Source organism: Sinocyclocheilus rhinocerous, unplaced genomic scaffold, assembly GCF_001515625.1.
Source record: "Sinocyclocheilus rhinocerous isolate Xijiao unplaced genomic scaffold, SAMN03320098_v1.1 scaffold749, whole genome shotgun sequence".
NCBI lineage: Eukaryota > Metazoa > Chordata > Actinopteri > Cypriniformes > Cyprinidae > Sinocyclocheilus > Sinocyclocheilus rhinocerous.
In genome coordinates this window covers 1,317,157-1,337,052 of record NW_015653466.1, presented here as the reverse complement: position 1 = coordinate 1,337,052, position 19,896 = coordinate 1,317,157, and the positions used below count along the sequence as shown (strand labels likewise).

General features: G+C 37.2%; 2 protein-coding genes across 4 annotated transcripts in view; one reads left to right on the top strand and one right to left on the bottom strand.

Annotated features, from left to right (window-relative positions):
* Positions 1-14,949, top strand: part of LOC107716006 (tyrosine-protein kinase Lck-like) — a 27,156-nt gene extending 12,207 nt beyond the window's left edge. Inside the window, exons 2-13 of the mRNA XM_016522307.1 lie at positions 616-719; positions 2,512-2,575; positions 2,660-2,750; positions 2,984-3,085; positions 3,552-3,655; positions 3,989-4,138; positions 4,285-4,437; positions 6,314-6,493; positions 10,924-11,000; positions 13,712-13,865; positions 14,008-14,139; positions 14,264-14,949. Of these exons, the coding sequence (XP_016377793.1) occupies positions 621-719; positions 2,512-2,575; positions 2,660-2,750; positions 2,984-3,085; positions 3,552-3,655; positions 3,989-4,138; positions 4,285-4,437; positions 6,314-6,493; positions 10,924-11,000; positions 13,712-13,865; positions 14,008-14,139; positions 14,264-14,469 (1,512 nt within the window). The 5' untranslated portion in view covers positions 616-620 and the 3' untranslated portion in view covers positions 14,470-14,949. The remainder of the gene's footprint in view (positions 1-615; positions 720-2,511; positions 2,576-2,659; positions 2,751-2,983; positions 3,086-3,551; positions 3,656-3,988; positions 4,139-4,284; positions 4,438-6,313; positions 6,494-10,923; positions 11,001-13,711; positions 13,866-14,007; positions 14,140-14,263) is intronic.
* Positions 14,950-15,322: 373 nt separating this feature from the next.
* LOC107716005 (transmembrane protein 54-like) overlaps positions 15,323-19,896 on the bottom strand; it is a 6,750-nt gene continuing 2,176 nt past the window's right edge. The window contains exons 1-6 of one of the 3 annotated variants that reach the window (XM_016522305.1): positions 18,299-18,373; positions 18,001-18,197; positions 17,738-17,797; positions 17,380-17,571; positions 16,162-16,290; positions 15,326-15,904 (exon numbers count right to left, since the gene is read on the bottom strand). In XM_016522305.1, coding sequence (XP_016377791.1) covers positions 15,776-15,904; positions 16,162-16,290; positions 17,380-17,571; positions 17,738-17,797; positions 18,001-18,197; positions 18,299-18,350 — 759 coding nt within the window. In that variant the 5' untranslated portion in view covers positions 18,351-18,373 and the 3' untranslated portion in view covers positions 15,326-15,775. Of the gene's footprint in view, positions 15,905-16,161; positions 16,291-17,379; positions 17,572-17,737; positions 17,798-18,000; positions 18,198-18,298; positions 18,374-19,896 lie in introns of those variants that run through there. The other 2 variants (XM_016522304.1, XM_016522306.1) reach the window with 2 other exon arrangements.

Here is a 19,896-nt window from a genome sequence, read left to right as displayed (position 1 = left end):
CGCATTTCTGCTTTTAATCCTCTTTTTTACATGCCACAAATACTGTTAATAGAGCTGAACTCATATTCAACCCTGTATATTTCTTTTGACCGCCTACAGAAGCACTGACTGTGTGTCTGAGTGCGTGTGTGTGTGTGTGTGTCTGTGCGTGTGCGTGTGTGTGTGTGTGTGTGTGTGTGTGTGTGTGTGTGTGTCTGTGTGTGTGTGTGTGTGTGTGTGTGTGTGTGTGAGTGTGTGAGCGTGTTTTTGTGACAAATGAGGACATAAATTTGTATAATGACAAGGGTATGACATAGGTATTACAAGGAGAAGGTGACTTTTCAGGACATTACCCCATGTCCTCACTTTTCAAAACGCTTATAAATCACACAGAATGGAGTGTATTGAAAATCTGAAATAGCACAAAGTTTCCTGTGAGGGGTAGGTTTAGTGGTAGTGTTGATGTAGGGCAATAGCACATACAGTTTGTACAGTATAAAAACCATTACGCCTATGGGATGTCCCCACTTTTCACAAAAACAAACCTGTGTGTGTGTGTGTGTGTCTGTGGTTATGCTTTCAGCTGTCACTGTAGTTCTAATGCTCACAGTTGTCACTGTTTTCTCTCATACTCAGTAAATATGGGGAATTGCGGCTCTTTTGATCCTGATGACGAATTCTCCTACCATCCAGATGAATGGTGCGATCAATGTAACTGCCCAAAGCCTCCAGGCAGTCAGGTATGTGTGTATGTATGCGTCGGCAAAACAGAATATTGTCACAATCAACTACACTTAATGCTTCTTTTTCCCATTTACATGCAAGTATATAACAACGTAAAATCAGTAACCACAAAGTTAGATAAGTTAGGGTGAGCTAAACAGACTCTGGTGAAAATAAATATTTTATATTATAAGTATCCTTAGCAACCGTGTCGTAGGCTGCTTGAGGATTTAGTATCTGAATCGAAGCAAAGGGAAAGAAGTATCGGAAGGTATGGCGACAAAGCTACTGTAATAATTGCTTTCCTATATTTGCCCCCAAAATATTACAGATTTCACAGATATATATTAAAACTCTGTTGTGTTTAGTGGTTTGTTTCCTAAACGTATTTAAGATTCTTAAACGGTTGAAGAACTCACAAATTAATCCTGTAGAAACCTCCATTGAATTAATTGAATAATTCACGCAATGAGCATTCCTACATTAAAAAAGTGAGAGCGACAGGTTTTTTTTATTTGATATCATATGATTTCAGAATTTTGAGACAGTTGAAAAAAGGCAGGTTGTAATGTGAGACAGTGACAGAGAAGTTACTAAAGAGGCTTTGTGAGGAGAAGAGAGAGAAAGGAAGTGGTAGAGCCATTCTCTACACTAAAGAGATGCATTACAAATCTATGTGGTTTATAACACAAGACAAAACACAACGAAGTCTGACAAAGTGCTACACAAAGCATTTTTTGAAAAACTTGCTGAAATGGAATATGTGTGATTCAGGTGGAAATCCTTAATGCTAAGCAAGACCGACAATCTCAGGAGATCTTTTAAAGATGGTTGACCACTGACTCCACACTCTTAAAACTGATGTGTTGAAAATAGCACGTTTTATTTTTTACTTAATCTATGTGTCTAGATGTGGCACATTTTGCGTTACTTTTTAACTCAACCAGTGTATTATCTCTCTTAACACATAAAATGTGTTTAGATTTTTAACACTCTAGTGTGTTATAATGACAGGATTTGTGTCAGATGTGCTATTTCTTGAAAAAAAAAAAGCAATACAAATGTTTTTGTGGAAAATGATTTTTTATATGTAATAATCTAATATTCTAATAATTCGAATAAATATTCTAATTTTGGCACAAATACTTGGTGGCTAAAGTGCCTCAAAATAATAATAATAATAATAATAATAATTTTATCTGTTCTTACCGTGGTCCGTCTGCATTGATGTGACTCATTCTTCAGACAGGTCAAGCCTCTCAGGGTTACATAATTTGAGGGAACTGAGCCTTTGTGTTGGTAATTAACTGTGGACTAAAAGCTCTAGCTAAATTTGAGACACATTTCCTTGTGATTTATTTTTATTTGAGTAGATTAGAAATAAAAGAGAACAGCACATGTTGTTTATAGCATAATGAGAATGATGGAATGTTAGTTGTTTCACAACAGGCTGTGAAAGCAGAAAATAAGAACAGCTCCACCCTGTTTAGGGAAGTAGCATTGTGTGGTTTATAGCATTCATACATTATTGACATGGATTAAAGATTTTGATGTCATAAAAAGATCATTAGGGAAATTACTAATCATAGTAAAATAATTACTTTTTTTGCTTTTCTTCAGACATTTTTAATAGCTTATTTAATATTTGTGTTTTTAGAAGTTTAATAATAATAATTGCCATGACTGTTCTGATTATAAACATAAGTAGAATTACAGTCATGGTTTTGTAGCTCTAACCATACTTTTAATTCATGATTTTGTTTAATTCATGCTGGATTTTGACATTGTTTTCTATCCTCTCTCACACAGAACTATGATCCTCTGATTCCGTATCCATCCCAGTACACACCTCCACCATCATCTCCTCTTCCAGGTGAGATGACACATTCAACATGTCCTACAGATATGCTCTTAATGGGTGTTCAGATAGCTCACTGTTGTCATCTGTGTATTCCAGAGAACCTGATGGTAGCCTTATACAAATATGAGCCATGCCACAGCGATGACCTTGGATTTGAGAAAGGGGAGAAGCTGAAAATCCTAAATACGTAAGCAAGACCTACATTAAAACAGTCTGACAATCTCAGTAGATCCTCAAAACATGGTTGACCACTGACCCCCACCAACTCAAGTTGGGTTTTGAGAAGCTGAACTGAATTGAATGTCACTTAGGTTTAGATCAGAGTCAAGGTATGTCTGTTTCATTTTTTTGTGTGCAGTTTTAAGAGGAGACACTGTTGTGGTTTAAACTCTAATGTATGTGTATGTGTGTGTGCTTTAGCGATGATCCTGAATGGTTCATGGCAGAGTCTCTGTTTACCGGGCAGAGGGGATACATACCACATAATTTTGTAGCAAAACTGAACAGCATGGAGACAGAACCGTAAGTAGCACAATGAACAATTGCATACAGAGTGCACACACTCACGTATACCCAAACAAATCCACACAAGCACAATTAAATGTGTTTATGCAGATCAGCTGCTGTGGGTTTCTGAACAGAGAAGATCAAATCTGGGAAATACCGCCCCAAATCTGTGGCTGAAAGTTTGATTCATTTAGGGTACCCCTTGCTGCTTATGACAGATGATTACGGGTGTCAGTAATGGAAAGAGTAGAAGAAAAAAAAAATACTCCCACAAATCACACAGGTTTTTGAGCATCACTACTCAATTGTCTGCTGATGCCACATTTCTGTGTTCAACTTTTGGTGTCTTTCTTCTGATCGTGGGAGGTGTGAAACGCCCCAACCCTGTATCTTTTAAACAATAGAAATGCCAAAATATGATCCAAATGAGATAATGAATTAGTCAAACCCCTAAGAAACTGATGATAATGTTGTGTTGTAGGTGGTTCTTTAAAAATCTCTCCAGGAACGACGCCATGAGACAATTACTGGCCCCCGGAAACACGCAGGGCTCCTTCCTCATCAGAGAGAGTGAGACCACACCAGGTATGAAACAATGCATTTCTCCCCACACAACACCAAAAACAAACACAGAACCATAAGGGCACATCAGACAGTGCTATCACATTACAATACTGGCTCAGAAATTTTTTTTCTTGTCTAGTTTCACTATAAAATGTGAAAAAATAAGTAAAAATAAATAATAAAAAATAAGTGACAGGAAATGGTGAATTAAAGAACATTTTCCTCGTGTCATTAACTGTAAAATTACTCTAAACTCCAGTGTAGAAATTCTCATTGTTATGAAGGTGGATATGTGACTGTATGTGCAATTGGCAGCCTCTGACTTTGGATTTTCCTGTTGTTCTGGTGCCTCAGGTAGTTTCTCCCTATCCGTGAGAGACCTGGACCACACACAGGGTGACATCATCAAGCACTACAGAATCCGCAACCTGGACGCAGGCGGATTCTACATCACCACCAAGATCTCCTTCGGTTCCCTCTCAGAGCTGGTCAAACATTATTCACGTACGTTCGAGTGTTCATATGTGCCGTACACAAATCGGTCAGGTTATTCATAAAAGACATAAGAACAGTTTAGTCACTCTGGTTATAAGAGCTCAAATGTAGTCTGGTTAAAAAGTGACAGCATTTGTTTATTTTTCTCTGTGCAGGAGAGGCTGATGGACTGTGCACTCGCCTGGTGAAGCCGTGTCAAACCCGAGTCCCTCAGAAGCCCTGGTGGCAGGATGAGTGGGAAGTGCCCCGTGAATCTCTCAAACTGGAGCGCAGACTGGGGCAGGGACAGTTCGGTGAAGTATGGATGGGTACGAAGTGTTTTACTTCCACATATTCTGTTTTACTTCCACATATAAGTGTGTTATAGAGTTGAGTCCATTTTTTAAAGTTGAGATTCATGGTGAACAACTTCAAGGAGCTACACAGTTCTTTAGATGAATAAATATAAAGAATATTTGCACATATTTCATATGGATATAAAGGCCTTTATTTCAAGTCCATGTCACACTACTTGGAAAACCAACATAAGAATAAACAAGCTAAACAAATGCATTTCAGCATCCAGGTGTTGTGCCTGCATGGCCAGGTCTGCCTGTGCTTGTCTGGAAATGTTTGCAAATGCGAGCAAACATTGTGCATTGGACCATCATGAATGGGTCTAGATAAACATGCATCTACAGGCTTATGTGCTGCTCTTACAAGAATACACTAATGAGTGTGTCTCCGCGACCACCTGGCATGTCAGAACTGTAAATACAGTAAGCTTGTTGGAACGTTTGACTAATGTTTACCATTGATGATGGTCATAGTGTTGTAAATTAGCAGAATCAGCATTTTGGTTGTCTCATCCTGTGATCTAAGACACTCTCACACACCTGCGAGCTCAGACTCACTGACACACAGCATAATTAACAACAAATAACTCACTCTTACATTACAATGGTGTTCAACAGCCATTCACAACTCACTTTAAATCACTTTTGATGCTGAATTTTGGGTGTTGGTAGCTATTGAATTTATCTATCTAGAGCAGTGGTTTCAGAAGTTTTAAGAACCACTGATGTAGAATATTAAGTATATGAATTATGTTACGTATTTTTGTTTAGATACCAACAGGATGCCACAGTTTTATAACATCAGCATATATGGCCTAAACTCATGTTTTTGTATGTGTATGTTGAGAAGATTTTTCTTCTTCAAATGTGCTCAGTTTTCAAACATAAACAAACTACAGCAGAGAAATCATGCTGGTCTTGTCTTGACCCTAAAATAGAACGTTAGTAGTTTTAACCACTTCCTGTCCCTGCTTGCCATAGCAACAGGCATGTTTCCCTCACTGCCTGTCAACTCCATGACAGCAAGGGCCCGCATCATAGCTGCCATTTTGTTTTTTGTTTTTTGCAGTGAATGACTTTCCTCATTCAAAAGAAAGAACCGTTTCGTAATGAACTGTTCCATTCATTAAACCTCAGTCATTTTCATTTGTGATAACATCACCCAAATCAACCCCACAGAAATGAAGTCAACCGGTTATCAAGGAGTCAAACAATGTGGAGCCAAAGAAATTTGGTGAAGGAAAACATTGTGAATTTCTCACAGATCAAACTGTTTAAAAACACCCTTATACAAAAACATTCCCATGGTAATAAGGAAATAGCATCGTTTTCACATATTTTCACCACTTATTTCTCAATGCTTTTAAGTCATAACAGAAAGATTAGATTCAGACCTTAATGAAATAGTTTGGTCTCAGGTAAATCATTTTTGGTGAATGAGATGTTGTATGTCTGTTTCAAAATCAGTTTACTTAGCCTTAAAGGGATAGCTCACCCATAAAAATGAAATCCTGTCCTCATTTACTCACCCTCATGTCATTCCAAAACAGTATGATTTTGTTTTCTTCTGTGGAAGACAAAAGAAGATATTTTGAGTAGTGTTTTGTTAGCAGCATTCTTCTTTCGTGTTGTTCCAAGTCATACAGGTTTATAACGACAATGGTTTGATGACAGAATTTTCATTATGGGTGAACTACCCCTTTAAGAGGGACGGCCGGGGGCATTCGTATTGCGCCGCTAGAGGTGAAATTCTTGGACCGGCGCAAAACGGAGGAAAGCGAAAGCATTTGCCAAGAATGTTTTCATTAAAATGAGACATAAACCATTTACCCTCTCTCTCTGTTTGTAGGGCTGTATAACAACAACCGTCGGGTGGCTGTCAAGAATCTCAAGACAGGTACCATGTCCATCAGTGCTTTCCTGGCTGAGGCGAACCTGATGAAGACCCTGCAGCACCCTCGACTGGTGCGACTTTTCGCTGTGGTTACACAGGAGCCCATTTACATCATCACTGAGTTCATGGAGAACGGTGAGACTCACAAATGTACTTAAACACTCATGTGAACAAGGGAGGATAGACTTCAGTGGAAATGACAAATCTTTCATGTCTAGTAATGATTCATCGCTGCATCCCACCTGAACTTCCTTCACAAATCACAGACACATTCACTGAGTAAACTAACATTTAAACTTTCATCAGGGTTTCATGATCTAACAGGTCTGAGTAGTATCAGGACCGTGAGCACTGTCTGAGTTTTGTTTGTGTGTGTTAAGCCCACAGCAGTTCCTCACTGGTGTCCGCTCTATGAAAACAAAGCTTTCTCATGGCTTTGAAGATATTGAAGGCATCTCAATATGCATCCCTCACTCACCTGAATGATTCTCAGCAGAGCAACATCAAACACCCTCTTTGACTGTGCAGGAGTATTTTTGATGGGCAACTTTTTTCAGTCTCTTTCATTGACCGCAGCGTTTTTATATTTACAGACATGTTAATATAATAAGACACTCTTTTACTTATATAGACGAATGCATATCTATGTGCCTTTTTAAGTTTAAATATGATTATACACACATCTTTGTTAGCATACAACACTTACATTCCACCATTTATTCATAATATCGAGATTTATCAACAATATACACTACTGTTCAAAAGTATGGGGGTTGGTAAGATTTTTTAATGTTTTTCAAAAGAAGTCTCTTATGCTTATGCTCACTAAGGATTAGGGATATGCCGGTATCATACGGCGGTGTTGTGCATTTTGACCAGTTGATGGGAAAAGTATTCTTAAAATGCATTAAAAATTCTGAATAATTTGCAATATATAATTATTCACGGTATTTAGAAGTGCCCACGATAACAATATCGTGCATATTCATTACCGTGATATATCGCATTACCGAATACCGGCACAAGTCTACTAAGGATGCATGTATTTGAAAAAAAAAAAAGAATACAGTAAAAAGCGCTAATATTGTGTCACAAAACAGGAATATTATTACAATAAAATCACTTTATTCTATTTGAATATATTTTAAAATGTAATTTATTCCTCTGATGTAATTTATTCCAAAACTGAATTTTCAGCAGTCATTACTTCAGTCTTCAGTGTCACATGATTCTTCAGAAATCATTCAGATATGCTGATTTGGTGCTCAAGAAACATTTCTTTTCATTATCACAGTTGAAAATAGTTCTAAAATAACAGAACTATTTTTAGAAAGTTTAAAATAACAGCATTTATTTGAAATATATATATTTCTTGAAAAATGTATAAGTCAGTTTAATTTGATCCTGGCTAAAAAAAAACAAAAAACATTTAAATGGTAGTGTAAATGTTCAAGATTATGGAGGGACCAAATTTATATTGTTCAACCACTAATCTGAATATTTCCCCATCAGTATCTACACTGTAAAACAAAATCCGTAAAATTTACGGTAGAAAACCGGCAGCTGTGGTTGCCGGAATTTTACCGTAAAAAATACGGTAGCAACGTTTTAGGTTTTACGGTTTTAACTTAAATTTACAGTTAAATACCGTAATTTCATTAACTGATAAAATTTTATTATATACCAACCTATTGAAGTACTAAAATCTGTTTTGTACCTTTGTAATACACTGATAACCACCAAATGCAGGTGGTGATGAGAAAGTCACACAATGAACCAAAGCCTATCACAAGCAGCTTTTAAATAATAACATATATAGAAGGTGCACAGTGTCATTCACACAAACACCAAACACCATCATGGTAACACACATGAAACTGAAATAATGCAATAAACATTAACTGAACAACATTAGGTGTAACGCACAACCCTAATATACAAAACTGATAAGAAAAAAACTAAGAAGAAACATAGTTATTTCAACAAAAAAACATCAAATTTGAATGTAATGCAGGGAATTCTGGGAATGTCAATTTACGGTTATTCACTGTAAATTATACGGTCTTTTTCACTTCCAAATACGGTATATTACCGTAAAATTAATGTCCAATACATGTAATGTCCAATACAGTTTTTCACCGTATATAGTAGGGGAATTTACCGTTAACCATTTAACAGGATTTTACTGCAGCATTTTTACAGTATTTTACCGTTAAATTCACGGTCATTTTTTACAGTGTATGGTAGTCACAGCCCTGATGTTTATTCCTTCATAATGTCTGGTGTTTAATCAAATAAGCTGCCTGTCATTGTTCTATAAGAGGCTTTGACGTCTCTCTTGTGAATGGCATGCAGTGTGCATGTGTTTCATATCCTGCATTCTCACCTTGAGTGTTCTAGAACATAAAATGACCCACTTCAGTTTTGTAGAACACACAAAGTCCTTGTGTTTTGTCTCACATCATTCTGTTGTAGTTTAGTTTAGTTTCAGGTCTGATGCACAATTCAGAAGTCCCATTTTTTCATAACATGTTCAAACAGTTTTCAATCTCTCCTAAGGATTAGTACACTCAAAAATGAAAATACTGTCATCATTTACTCACCCTCATGCCATTGCAAACCAATATGACTTTCTTTCTTCTGTGGAACACAAAAGATGTTTAACAGAATTTTGACTACGAGTTGTCAAGCATAAAAGCATAAAACGACTTCACATGAAATGGAAAATGTTGCACAAGTCCTAAGGACTAAGATTTGCTTTTTGATGTTTTTTGGAGCTTGACAGCTATTGGTCTTCATTGACTTTCATTGCATTGAAAAGTGCAGTGTGAATCTTCCTCAAATGCTCCTTCAAGGAGAGAAATGTGTTCCACTGAAGAAAGAAAACCATACAAGTCTGAAGTGACATGATGGCACAGTTTTAATTCTAGGTGTATGATTCCTCTAAAGGCTTAAGATGCTATAATATTTTTTGGCACAGCAGTTTGTTTCAGAGAGGCTAAAGATCTTTATAGCTGCAGCTTTGTTGCATGTTTCTCTAACCACTAATACATAATAAACCCCTTATAGACACACCACATCTCACTGCAACCTGCTTAGAACAATGTGCACCAAAACCGGACTTCACATTGAAGCAGTTAAAACAGTTAAAAACAGTTAAAGCGCAAATTCCATCACACTGAAAAGACACTGAGAGAGGCAGAAAGCAGAGAGACAGAGGAAGAGAGGGAAGAGGAAACACGGTGTAATGTATAGAAAGAAGGTCTTTGTTCCATAGGCTAGTATCGGGAATGCTTTCTAATTTAGACCCAACCACCCAGAAACTCACTACAACAAATCAGACACATAAATGGTAACCATGGTCACAGGTGCTCACAAAAAAGACCTCCACACCCTATCTTTTCTCTTTTTAACTCAACAATGGCACCTTAGGTTGTCATCGCAGGTGTATTCTGATGTACGTTATTCCATGTGTAACCCAGTATGGTTTGTTTGTGTGGTTTGTCAGTCTCATTGCGCCTAAGAGGATTGTTGGGCCTCCAGAATGTCATATTAATGCAGACGGTAACAAAAGACTCTGAGAGGAGCAGCCACATTAACAACATCGTCAGCGCACTGGTGGCGCAGCCCGTGCATGGTCCCGCTTTGTGTTCCCTCTTAAAGGAAGATGAGGAACATTACGCTCAGCTTGTAAATCTTCCAATACTTTGTTTAGGATCCATGTGATGTGTTTTAAAGCACAATTGTTGTCTGTGTTGTTATTTTAAAGAAGAGGTTGATGTGCCCTTTTTCCACCCCTCTGTCGTTTTAACAATGGAGACACTGAAAGAATGATTCAAAACATGGGAACTTCATCTAAATTTAACCACGACCTTGAATTTTACACCCTAATACGACCTGAGATGAAAGGAGTGTGTATGCTGATAGCGCTTGTTACTTGAGTTCCTAATGGGGCATTTTCCGCTGCACCTCTGTGGGAATTTCCTTCAGGGTCAGTCGGTTCTTCTTTTTCCAACACAGCCCGTCGTCTCAAAAGCAACAACTTTGGCCTTTAACACCAAACATCTCAGTGACTAATCCAAACTGGCTGCGCTAATTTCCTGCAGTTGTTATGTTCTAGTTCTTGGATCTAATCTGAATGCTGTTATTCGCGTTTCTCATAAACTCTGAGAAGAGCATACAGAATATTTTAAGCACCAAAACAACAGTATTCATCTATCTGCTGTTTCCTTTTGCCTTTGAACTAAACTGAGTGATGGAGAGAGCGTGCTTCCGGTAACATTCAGTTGTGGTTGAAGAATGTTTAAAAAAGTCTGCTGAAGACAAGACAGAAGACTTATGAACTATAAATAAAGTGTTTAAAAAAAATCAAAGCATTTTTTTTTTTTTTACATTTAATCTTTCCATTCAGTCCATTGCAGTGCATGCTGGGAGCTGCAAATGCCCTGGCCAGTCTCACTAGATTAGTTTCTAGCTCAGTTAGTATATTTAACAGTTTACAGTTTACAGGTTTGCTCTATATAAAATATATGTATGTTAAAATGTCATGTTGACTCTAATTTTAGGCAGCCTGGTGGATTTTTTGAAGACTCCAGAAGGAAGTGCTTTACCCATCAATACGCTGATCGATATGGCTGCCCAGGTAGGCTGCACCTGACCATATTATTTATTTATTTGGTCTGTATTGCACTGAAGACATCAGGGGTGAGACATTTGTACCTCACAGGAAACAAACTGACCCAAATTTGTATGCGTAACATGCTCAGGTCTACATTACAGACCCTTGCCTTGCATATTCTGTTTATCACTCATTCCTCTATTTGACCACTGTCTCTAAGCTTGTGACGGCAGCATTACTCAGCAGCTGATCTGCTTCCTAATCTCATGGTTAACAATGAGCATGACTGTGTGTGCTGGAGTCTAGACACCTTAACACAACAACACCAAAGGTACATGCTACCCAAGCCAAACTATAAACTGACTAGACGAGCATGCAATATAAATGTCTTCATACATATACTATACAATATAAATAATAAGAAATGATTTTTGAGCACCAAATCAGGATATTAGAAAGATTTCTGAAGGATCATGTGACACTGAAGACATTTTTGATCACAATCAGATACAAAGGCTCCATGCTCTGTTTCTTACTGAGATCATATTTACATTCACTGACCAAACATACAGTTTGTTTGCTAACAAATATAAAGGTCATACAAAGGTCTGATTTGTCACAGCAATTCTTGACATAATTAATGACACTCCATGCTTCGTTGAGAACATCTAATTATTGTGGGAACAGCTGAAACGCTAGTGTAAAATCTGATGGTATTTCCATGAACTATTCACAAACAGACAGTAATTTCTGAGTAGAGAGTTTGTGTTTTGATTCAGCTCTTGGTTTTCTTGGCGATCAGGTTTAAAATCAGATGGTCTTGATCACTCATGACATGAATGTCTTTAACAGTGAGTGTGCGCTCCTTCGCTCAGTGTGTAAGTGAATGGAGTGTGAAGATGAGAAAACTGATGTTATTGAGTAGCATTGCTAGAGGGGTGCAGGTCAGAGGGTCACAGAGATCATGTCATGTGATAGGTGTAAGGAGATGAAAAGAAAAGATGCTATCATTTTTCAACAAGATATTCAATGAAATGTTGGCAGAGAAAGATCAGAGAGAAAGTGAGAGACAGGATGTTTTTGAAGCAGCATTAAAAAGAGACTTTGCTGAAGAGACATCAGCTAAGATGCTGTGTGATATCTTTCAGCTATTCTTCTCCATAAAGTGAGTGTACTTCGTTTAGGGCTTTTGCTACGTCTTGGTGAAATTAATACATGGAAGTTGTCGCTTTTCTCAACACACACAAATGAGTTGCATGCCCACACATTTATGCTAACCTGTCAGTTCTGAGGCAAAACTGTCAGGCATGTTCACATCAAACCGATACATTTTTGAACTATGACTGTCTGCATAGCACTTCCTTGAGCAAACATGTGCACGGTGTCATAGTGCAACATCCTCTATAAAAAGCACAAAACAAAATCACACTGCCATCATGCATCACCCATAATAACACATCTGTACACACACATACAGAGAAACTATCTGGCCTCAATCGCAGATCGCAGTTTAATTTCGTGTGAAAGAGTTTAAGAAAATGACAGAAAGACTAAAGAGCTGAACATTTGTACTTCATTCTCACACTGACTGTGGTGCTGATTCAGAAATAGCAGACTTCTGAGAAGTTCAGCTATCTACCTTACTGTTCTGAGATCACTTGAAACTGGAACTAGCTTAAACATGGGGAATATAAGAAAAATGACACATTAGACATCAGGAAGTATAGTAGCAAGCCAACCTTCTGCGTATGAAACCTGTGGTTTATGCTGGGTGGAGTGGAGCAGCGGGGGTTAAAAGTCAAATCAAGGGAAGTTACAGCAAGAACCTCCCTGACTCAGGAACTGACCTCTGTGTGTGTAACATGGTTTATGTTCGGAATGAAATGCAAGCCTACTGCGTAGTGTTTTGTAAAATTAGTATGTGAAACGCCTATGCAACAATTGTTCAAAAATAGTATGCAACATTGTTGTCACATGACTTCATCACGTTGCACGTTGCATTATTTTCTTTTAAAGAAAAATACATTTTTAAAGAATACTTTATTCAGCAAGGATGCATTCAATTCAAAAATGAAAGTGAAGATATTTATAATGGTACTAAAGATTTCTATTTCAAATAAATGCTCTTCTTTTAAACTTTCTATTCATCAAAGAATCCTGAAAAAAAAAGTATCATGGCTGCTAAAAATTCAGTTTTGCCATCACTGAAATAAAATACATTTAAAAAATAATATTAAAACAGAAATGCAATATCTTAAACATATATTTTAAATTGTAATATTTTAAAATATTACTGATTTTATTGTACTTTTGCTCAAACAAATGCAGCTTTGGTGACCATCAGGGCCTTTTTCAAAACCATAAAAAAATTTAAAAATAAAAACCTGAATGGCAGTGTAATTAAATTAAAATGTATTTTACAGTCATTTGACAGTTTGATTAAAATAATTAATCATGTAAGAGATTTTAAAAAATTCCAGCAAGTATTTATGCAAATATTACTTGCAGTTAATTTTTTACACTGGAAATAGTTGGTTAAGTGAAGCACACTGCATCGTGAAATACAGTATCTAGCACAGTATTCTCTGCTATAGTCATCTCAGTATTTCATACATACTTAGCACAGTATACATATTATATACTGCAGAAATGACAGCATGGCAGTATGCTATTGTGAACACAGCCGTCGTCACACACACACAGCCTTATTATTAACACTGCACTGCCCCCTGCAGGTCGCTGATGGAATGGCTTACATAGAGCAGAAGAACTATATCCATAGAGACCTGAGAGCTGCCAACATTTTGGTGTCTGATGAGCTCATCTGCAAGATTGCTGACTTTGGCCTTGCCCGTCTCATTGAAAATAATGAATACACTGCCAGAGAAGGTAAGGCAGCATCTATTGCATCATGCTCTGTTCTGTCCTGTCAATTCACATTAGAATTAGATCACCAGAGAACCTGTACAGTATATGCAAGAAAGTTTGGCTGCAACACCAAAGATCTAAAAATATGCCTTAAATCACACAGGTGCAAAGTTTCCTATTAAATGGACGGCACCTGAGGCCATAAACTACGGCACCTTTTCGATCAAATCAGATGTTTGGTCGTTTGGAGTACTGCTGACAGAGATTGTTACATATGGAAGAATCCCATTTCCAGGTAACAAGCTCCATATGCTTCCTGTATGGGCTCATTTTGATTTTGTACAGTAGCATCAATGGGAAATGCATTATGGAATCATTTTGCTACGTCTCAGAGTTTTCAGTTACTCTTGATCTTTCAGGAATGACAAACCCAGAGGTGATTGCAAACCTTGAGAGAGGGTACCGCATGCCTTGCCCTGATAACTGCCCTGAGGACCTATATAATATCATGAAACACTGCTGGACAGAGAACCCAGACAATCGACCCACATTTGAGTATCTGCGCAGTGTTCTAGAGGACTTTTTCACCGCCACAGAGAGACAGTACCAGGAGCAGCCCTGCTGAAAAACATTTTCTTGGTAAACTGACTAGTCCACTGGGGTCACATTAAAGACTTGTATTAAAAAAATATTTCAAAATAAGAGTTAAAGTCACCTTTAGTTAAAAGAAAAACTGAGATTTTATGTCTTCTAATTAAAATGTTTTCAATAATCATGATTAACAGTTCAAACATGGATTTTGCCATAGCTTTGTCCACAGAATTTATCATGTGTAAACCAGTTGCATGTATAGTTTCTTTAGCAGATGGATTTTTTTCCCTTTGGCTACATTTGTGCTTTTAATGAATGAGTGAACACCCTGCTTTGGGTTTTCCCTTTGAGCTTTTAGTATTTCTGCATTCTGCTCTTAGATTTGTCTGTTTATTTTTTTTTATAAAAAGCATATATAACTGCATCATGAAATATTGAGCCAGTAAAACAGTCCAAGAGATAAATGGGCCTCATTATGTCTCATTTAATCTGTTTTCACTTTCAGATTCACTGTGACCAAATCTGTTAAATATCATGACGTGTCATGTCATGATTATGAAGGTGTCATGTCAGTCTTATGCACACCCCTTCAAGTAAAGTGTTACCAATATCTACATCTTCCTGTAAAAACTAACTTTGGTGTTTACATGTTATCAAAACACAACCATGAAACTGATATTTCAAGGTAAAAAAAATAAATAATAACTTTGTTGCTGGCCTTATAAGAAAGTCAACATACCATAAAAATGATTTTGAAGCCAAGGACTTTCTCATACTTTGAGAAAACTAACAAATATATTTTGATCATTAGCCCTTATCCAAATATTTTGCACAAATAATGTATGGACAGTGTCTAAGCACATGTGAGGAATAAAATGAATAGAAAATAGGACAATAGACAAGATACTTACAGACATATTTATATTTTTGACCCGTCATTCCTATTAGGAGCAATTTCAGAAACTCAGTTTTAAATAGCAAAATATTTTATATAAATGTACTGTAACAAGGAATCCCATCACTGAAGAAAATATGTAACAAACATAAAACAAGCACGTCATACATGTTCATGATGATAATATACAAAACATTGTGCACTTTACATGGTGAAATCAATAGTATTTGCCTTGGTCACACAGTCTGACCCTTTAAAACTGAGGAATAACACAAAACAGTAGTGCTGAAGTAAGGCAAAGATGTCAGCGCACAACTTCTCTTCAGCTGCTAGCCACTTTAGTGGGCAGTAGCTTTTATGTGCATTGGCACTTGGTATTTCTTGCTCCACTGTCATACAGCAATTCTGAAAAGCATCTATTGTTCATGTGATGTATACTTGTGAATTATAGCCAATCACTAGTCTCCACAGCAACAGTGTCTTTGTCAAGTAGTTCATTCTGTTCTGTTGGCTCCTCCTCGTTTGGATCATCTCCTGGTGGCAGCGCGGTTTCTTCTGGCATCTGGACACGCACCTGAACCCAAACATTTACATTGCATTCAGAGAACACAAAAGGTTTATTAGTCTTAATGAGGAGCTGGCATGCAAAATTAAATTACACTTAAAGCATAATCTGGAACCCAAAATGTTTTAAACTCAAATTCAGATTTGTATCTTGAATACACTTAATTCAAATGCAAGTAAACATTTAACGCTATGTTTATGCTTCCTTGCAAGAACAAGTATATTCTTTAGAAAATATACATAATCATTGCATGTAGTTCTATTTACCCTGACATTTCTCCTCCATGGGCAGTGCAACCGGAGGAAAGACGTGCAAGCCAAGAAACAGCGGCAGGAGAACACAACCTCCACCACTGACATCAGAATCAATGGAAACCATAGGATTAATGTAGTACCCTGGAGGGAGGAATATATTTTTAGTTTTTTCATTTTAGTATTTCCTTTAACTTGATTATTTTGCATCATGCCCCACAGGGTTCCCACTGCTTTTCACCAATGAATTTACATGACATTTGCATGACACTTCCATACATTTGAGATTACTGGATTTTGAAATATCATTTTAAATAAGCTAGCCATTTTAGTCAATTAAATATTTTAAAGCTAAGAATAAATAAATAAGAAAATAAATAAATCTTTCACAATTTTAAAATTCCATGATGCAAATTTTCTATTACTGTGGGAACCCTGGGGCCTCACACAAAGACTGAATGATCCAAAATTTGAGTATACGGCAATTTCTGAAATGTTCCTAAGAACAACTTTTAAAGGGTTAGTTCACCCAAAAAGGAAAATTAGCCCATAAATTACTCACCCTCAAGTCATCCTAGGTGTATATGACTTTCTTCTTTCAGACGAATCCAGTCGGAGTTATATAAAAAATTGTCTTTGATCTTTCAAGCTCTATCGTTGTACTCAGCGGGTGTTGCATTCCTTCGGTTCAAATGACGTGAAATAAAAAGCACCCTTCCACAAAAAAAATAAAAATAAAAGTGTCTCACACGGCTCCGGGGCGCGATAGAGCTTGAAAGATCAAAGACAATTTTTTATATAACTCCGACTGGATTCGTCTGAAAGAATAAAGTCATATACACCTAGGATGCATCGGGGGTGAGTGAAACGCAGCCTAATTTTCATTTTTGACTGAACTAACCCTTTAAATTCTCAACTCATTAAACATTTTTTATTAAAAAACCCCAAATGCATCCTTCCTTATAAATCGCAGTTCATCCTAAATTCGAGCAATATGAACAAGTGTAGCAACTCCACCTAAAGAAGTTATATATATATATAATTTTAATTACTGGTATATGAGTGCACAAAGTTCGTACACATGCTCTCAAGACATAACACATTTGTTTTTGCCTTTATAAATTCTGATTTGTTCCAAAACGAACTCTTAACAAACGTCATTTATGAGGCTCATATCATTAATTTGCATTTGATTACACTAGGATCCATCAGACTGGAGATTTACTGACTCACATAGATGCGTGTGGGGTCAAAGGGGCATTCATTTGTGATGCTGTAGTAGGTCATGTTGGCAGGCAGGTTGCAGTGGGCAAACAGAGTGTGTCCTTCCCACATTATGGCCCTCACTGTGGCAACAGTGATTCCCACTGCAGAGGCAGCACCCAAGAGAACAGCCAAAACACTCACAACCAGAAGAAACCAACTCTGCAACAAGGATAAAATGCATTCAGAAATTAATAATACATGAATACTCTATTTTGTTCTATAGAATTTAAAGTGCAAGTTTTGCAGTGGCACCAAATAAATAGCAAAAACAGAGCAAATGCAATCATTACAAAAAGGATAGTATTGTGTGTTTGTGTGTACTCGCCAGGAGCTGGTTTTTCTTGTTCTTTGAGAGAACAATAGCTGAGATTCCACCAATAATTGCCTGTAGGTTATAACATGGTCAGATGTATAAATTACAGTGTGGACTCATTCAGTGTAAAAGGTGAGTTTGAAGTTTTAACTAACACACCTGCTTATTAATGCAGAAATTTTAACCACTACGCTTTATGCCTCAACCACCACGTCACTTGATCATGATCACAAACATATTAAAGAAATACATTCGAATTTTGGAGACAGACAAACCATAAGTCCTGCCACAAGAGCGATGACATTGGAGATGGGGTAGACAAGTTTCTTGTTCCAAGTGAACACCTTTATGTGTCTGAGCACAGCTCCGTGTACCAGTGCCCCCAACAAGAAGTTCACATGACCCACAAGCACCAGTCCCAAACCCATCTTCATCAGGATCTTATCATCCTTCAGACTGCCACAACAAAGACCTACAGGAAACACACACACACAATATCAACCATAAACATAGAATTGAAGACACCAGATCATCAGATAAACGAGATGCAATGAGTCAAGGAACTATGTGCACCATGAAATCCGGATGAACTTGGGACTACATGCAATAAGTTTTCATGAGCCATGACTTCACTGAAAGCAAGTTATTATGAGGTGATGAGGGACTGTCAGATAAAGAGACAAAGTACAAAAACACTGCTTTTTTTCAATCAGGATTGTTTTTCTTACATTTAGCATTTTCTTACACTTAGGTGAACCAAATCACCTACCCTGCCTTTAATTAAAGGGGTCATATGACATGCTAAAAAGAACATTATGTTGTGTATTTGGTGTAATGCAATGTGTTTATGCAGTTTAAGGTTAAAAAACACATTATTTTCCACATACTTTTCTTTGCGTGAACATTTGGGCGGCGTTATGCAAATCTTCCCAGATAGTGACATAGACATGTGGGGGCGTGTTAGAACGAGCTGTTTTAGGTAGGTGTGGTTGACTCTTAACTTTTAAGAATATCTCTTTGGATTTGCGACTTTAGTCTTTGCAACTTTACAGATCTTCTTTATGCACCAAGAGCTTGTAACACTCCAAAAAGAAAGGAAAAATTGAAAATCGCATCATATGACCCCTTTAAATATTTATTATAGAGCTTTTGTGGTATATCCGCATTGTGTATATTCTACTAGGCCATTATATTGAGGGAGAATAGTACGATTAAATACCTGCATTGCACAATTAAAGCAAGTTTACTTGTCATTTTCTAACCTTCATGTTGTGGCAAACCTGTATGACCTTTTTCTTCAATGGTAGTCAATAAAGTTTGGTCATTATTTCAAATAAAATGACTTTTAAATGGTGATGGAAGATGTCATTCATCATCAATTGGGATGAAAAATCATCATTAATGATACCGCCTTACAATTAGAAGAGCCAATCGCATTGTTGATACAGGATTAGAAGTCCCACCTTAACCAATAGCTTGTTTGTTTACTCTCCTTGAATGTGCAGGCATTGGGCAAGCATGAAAAGATAAGATATGCTAAGAATTGATTAGCCAATGGCTAATGTTAGACATTATTTAGTCGCCCAGAGTAAGATTTAGTCGCATATGCGAGTGATTTACTCGCAATGTAGAGGGTTGGATTATCAGATTTTATTGCTGATAACGTGTTATTGAGCAGCGGTTTCTTATATTTTAGTGTTTCAAGTAAATTATTTATACTTGCATCACTGGAATTTGCAAGATCGCCACCGAGTGGGGTTTGGATTGGTTTGGAATTCAGATAGATTGTGTGATTTGGACAAACCCCTGCTGAAAAAAAACAGCTTAAACCAGCCTAAGCTGGTTTGCTGGTTTTAGCTGGTTGTCCAGCCTGGTCATAGCTGGTCAGCACGTTGGTTTTAGAGAGGTTTTGACAACTTCTTTAGCTGGTCAGTATAACTGTCCATTTCTCAAATAAAGCTATGTATGGCTTCAGAAGACCTGACATGTGTGGACATGTATGGACTACTTTTATGGTGCTCTTGCATTCAGTTAAATGCTCGACATTTTCAGTCAAAAGAACAAAAGTCACACTAGTAAAGACATGAGGATGAGTAAATGAAAAAAGAGTGGCGATTCAATCTTCAGCTGGCTGGCAGGACCTGCCACCTTCCACTGGCGGGTCAGCTGGC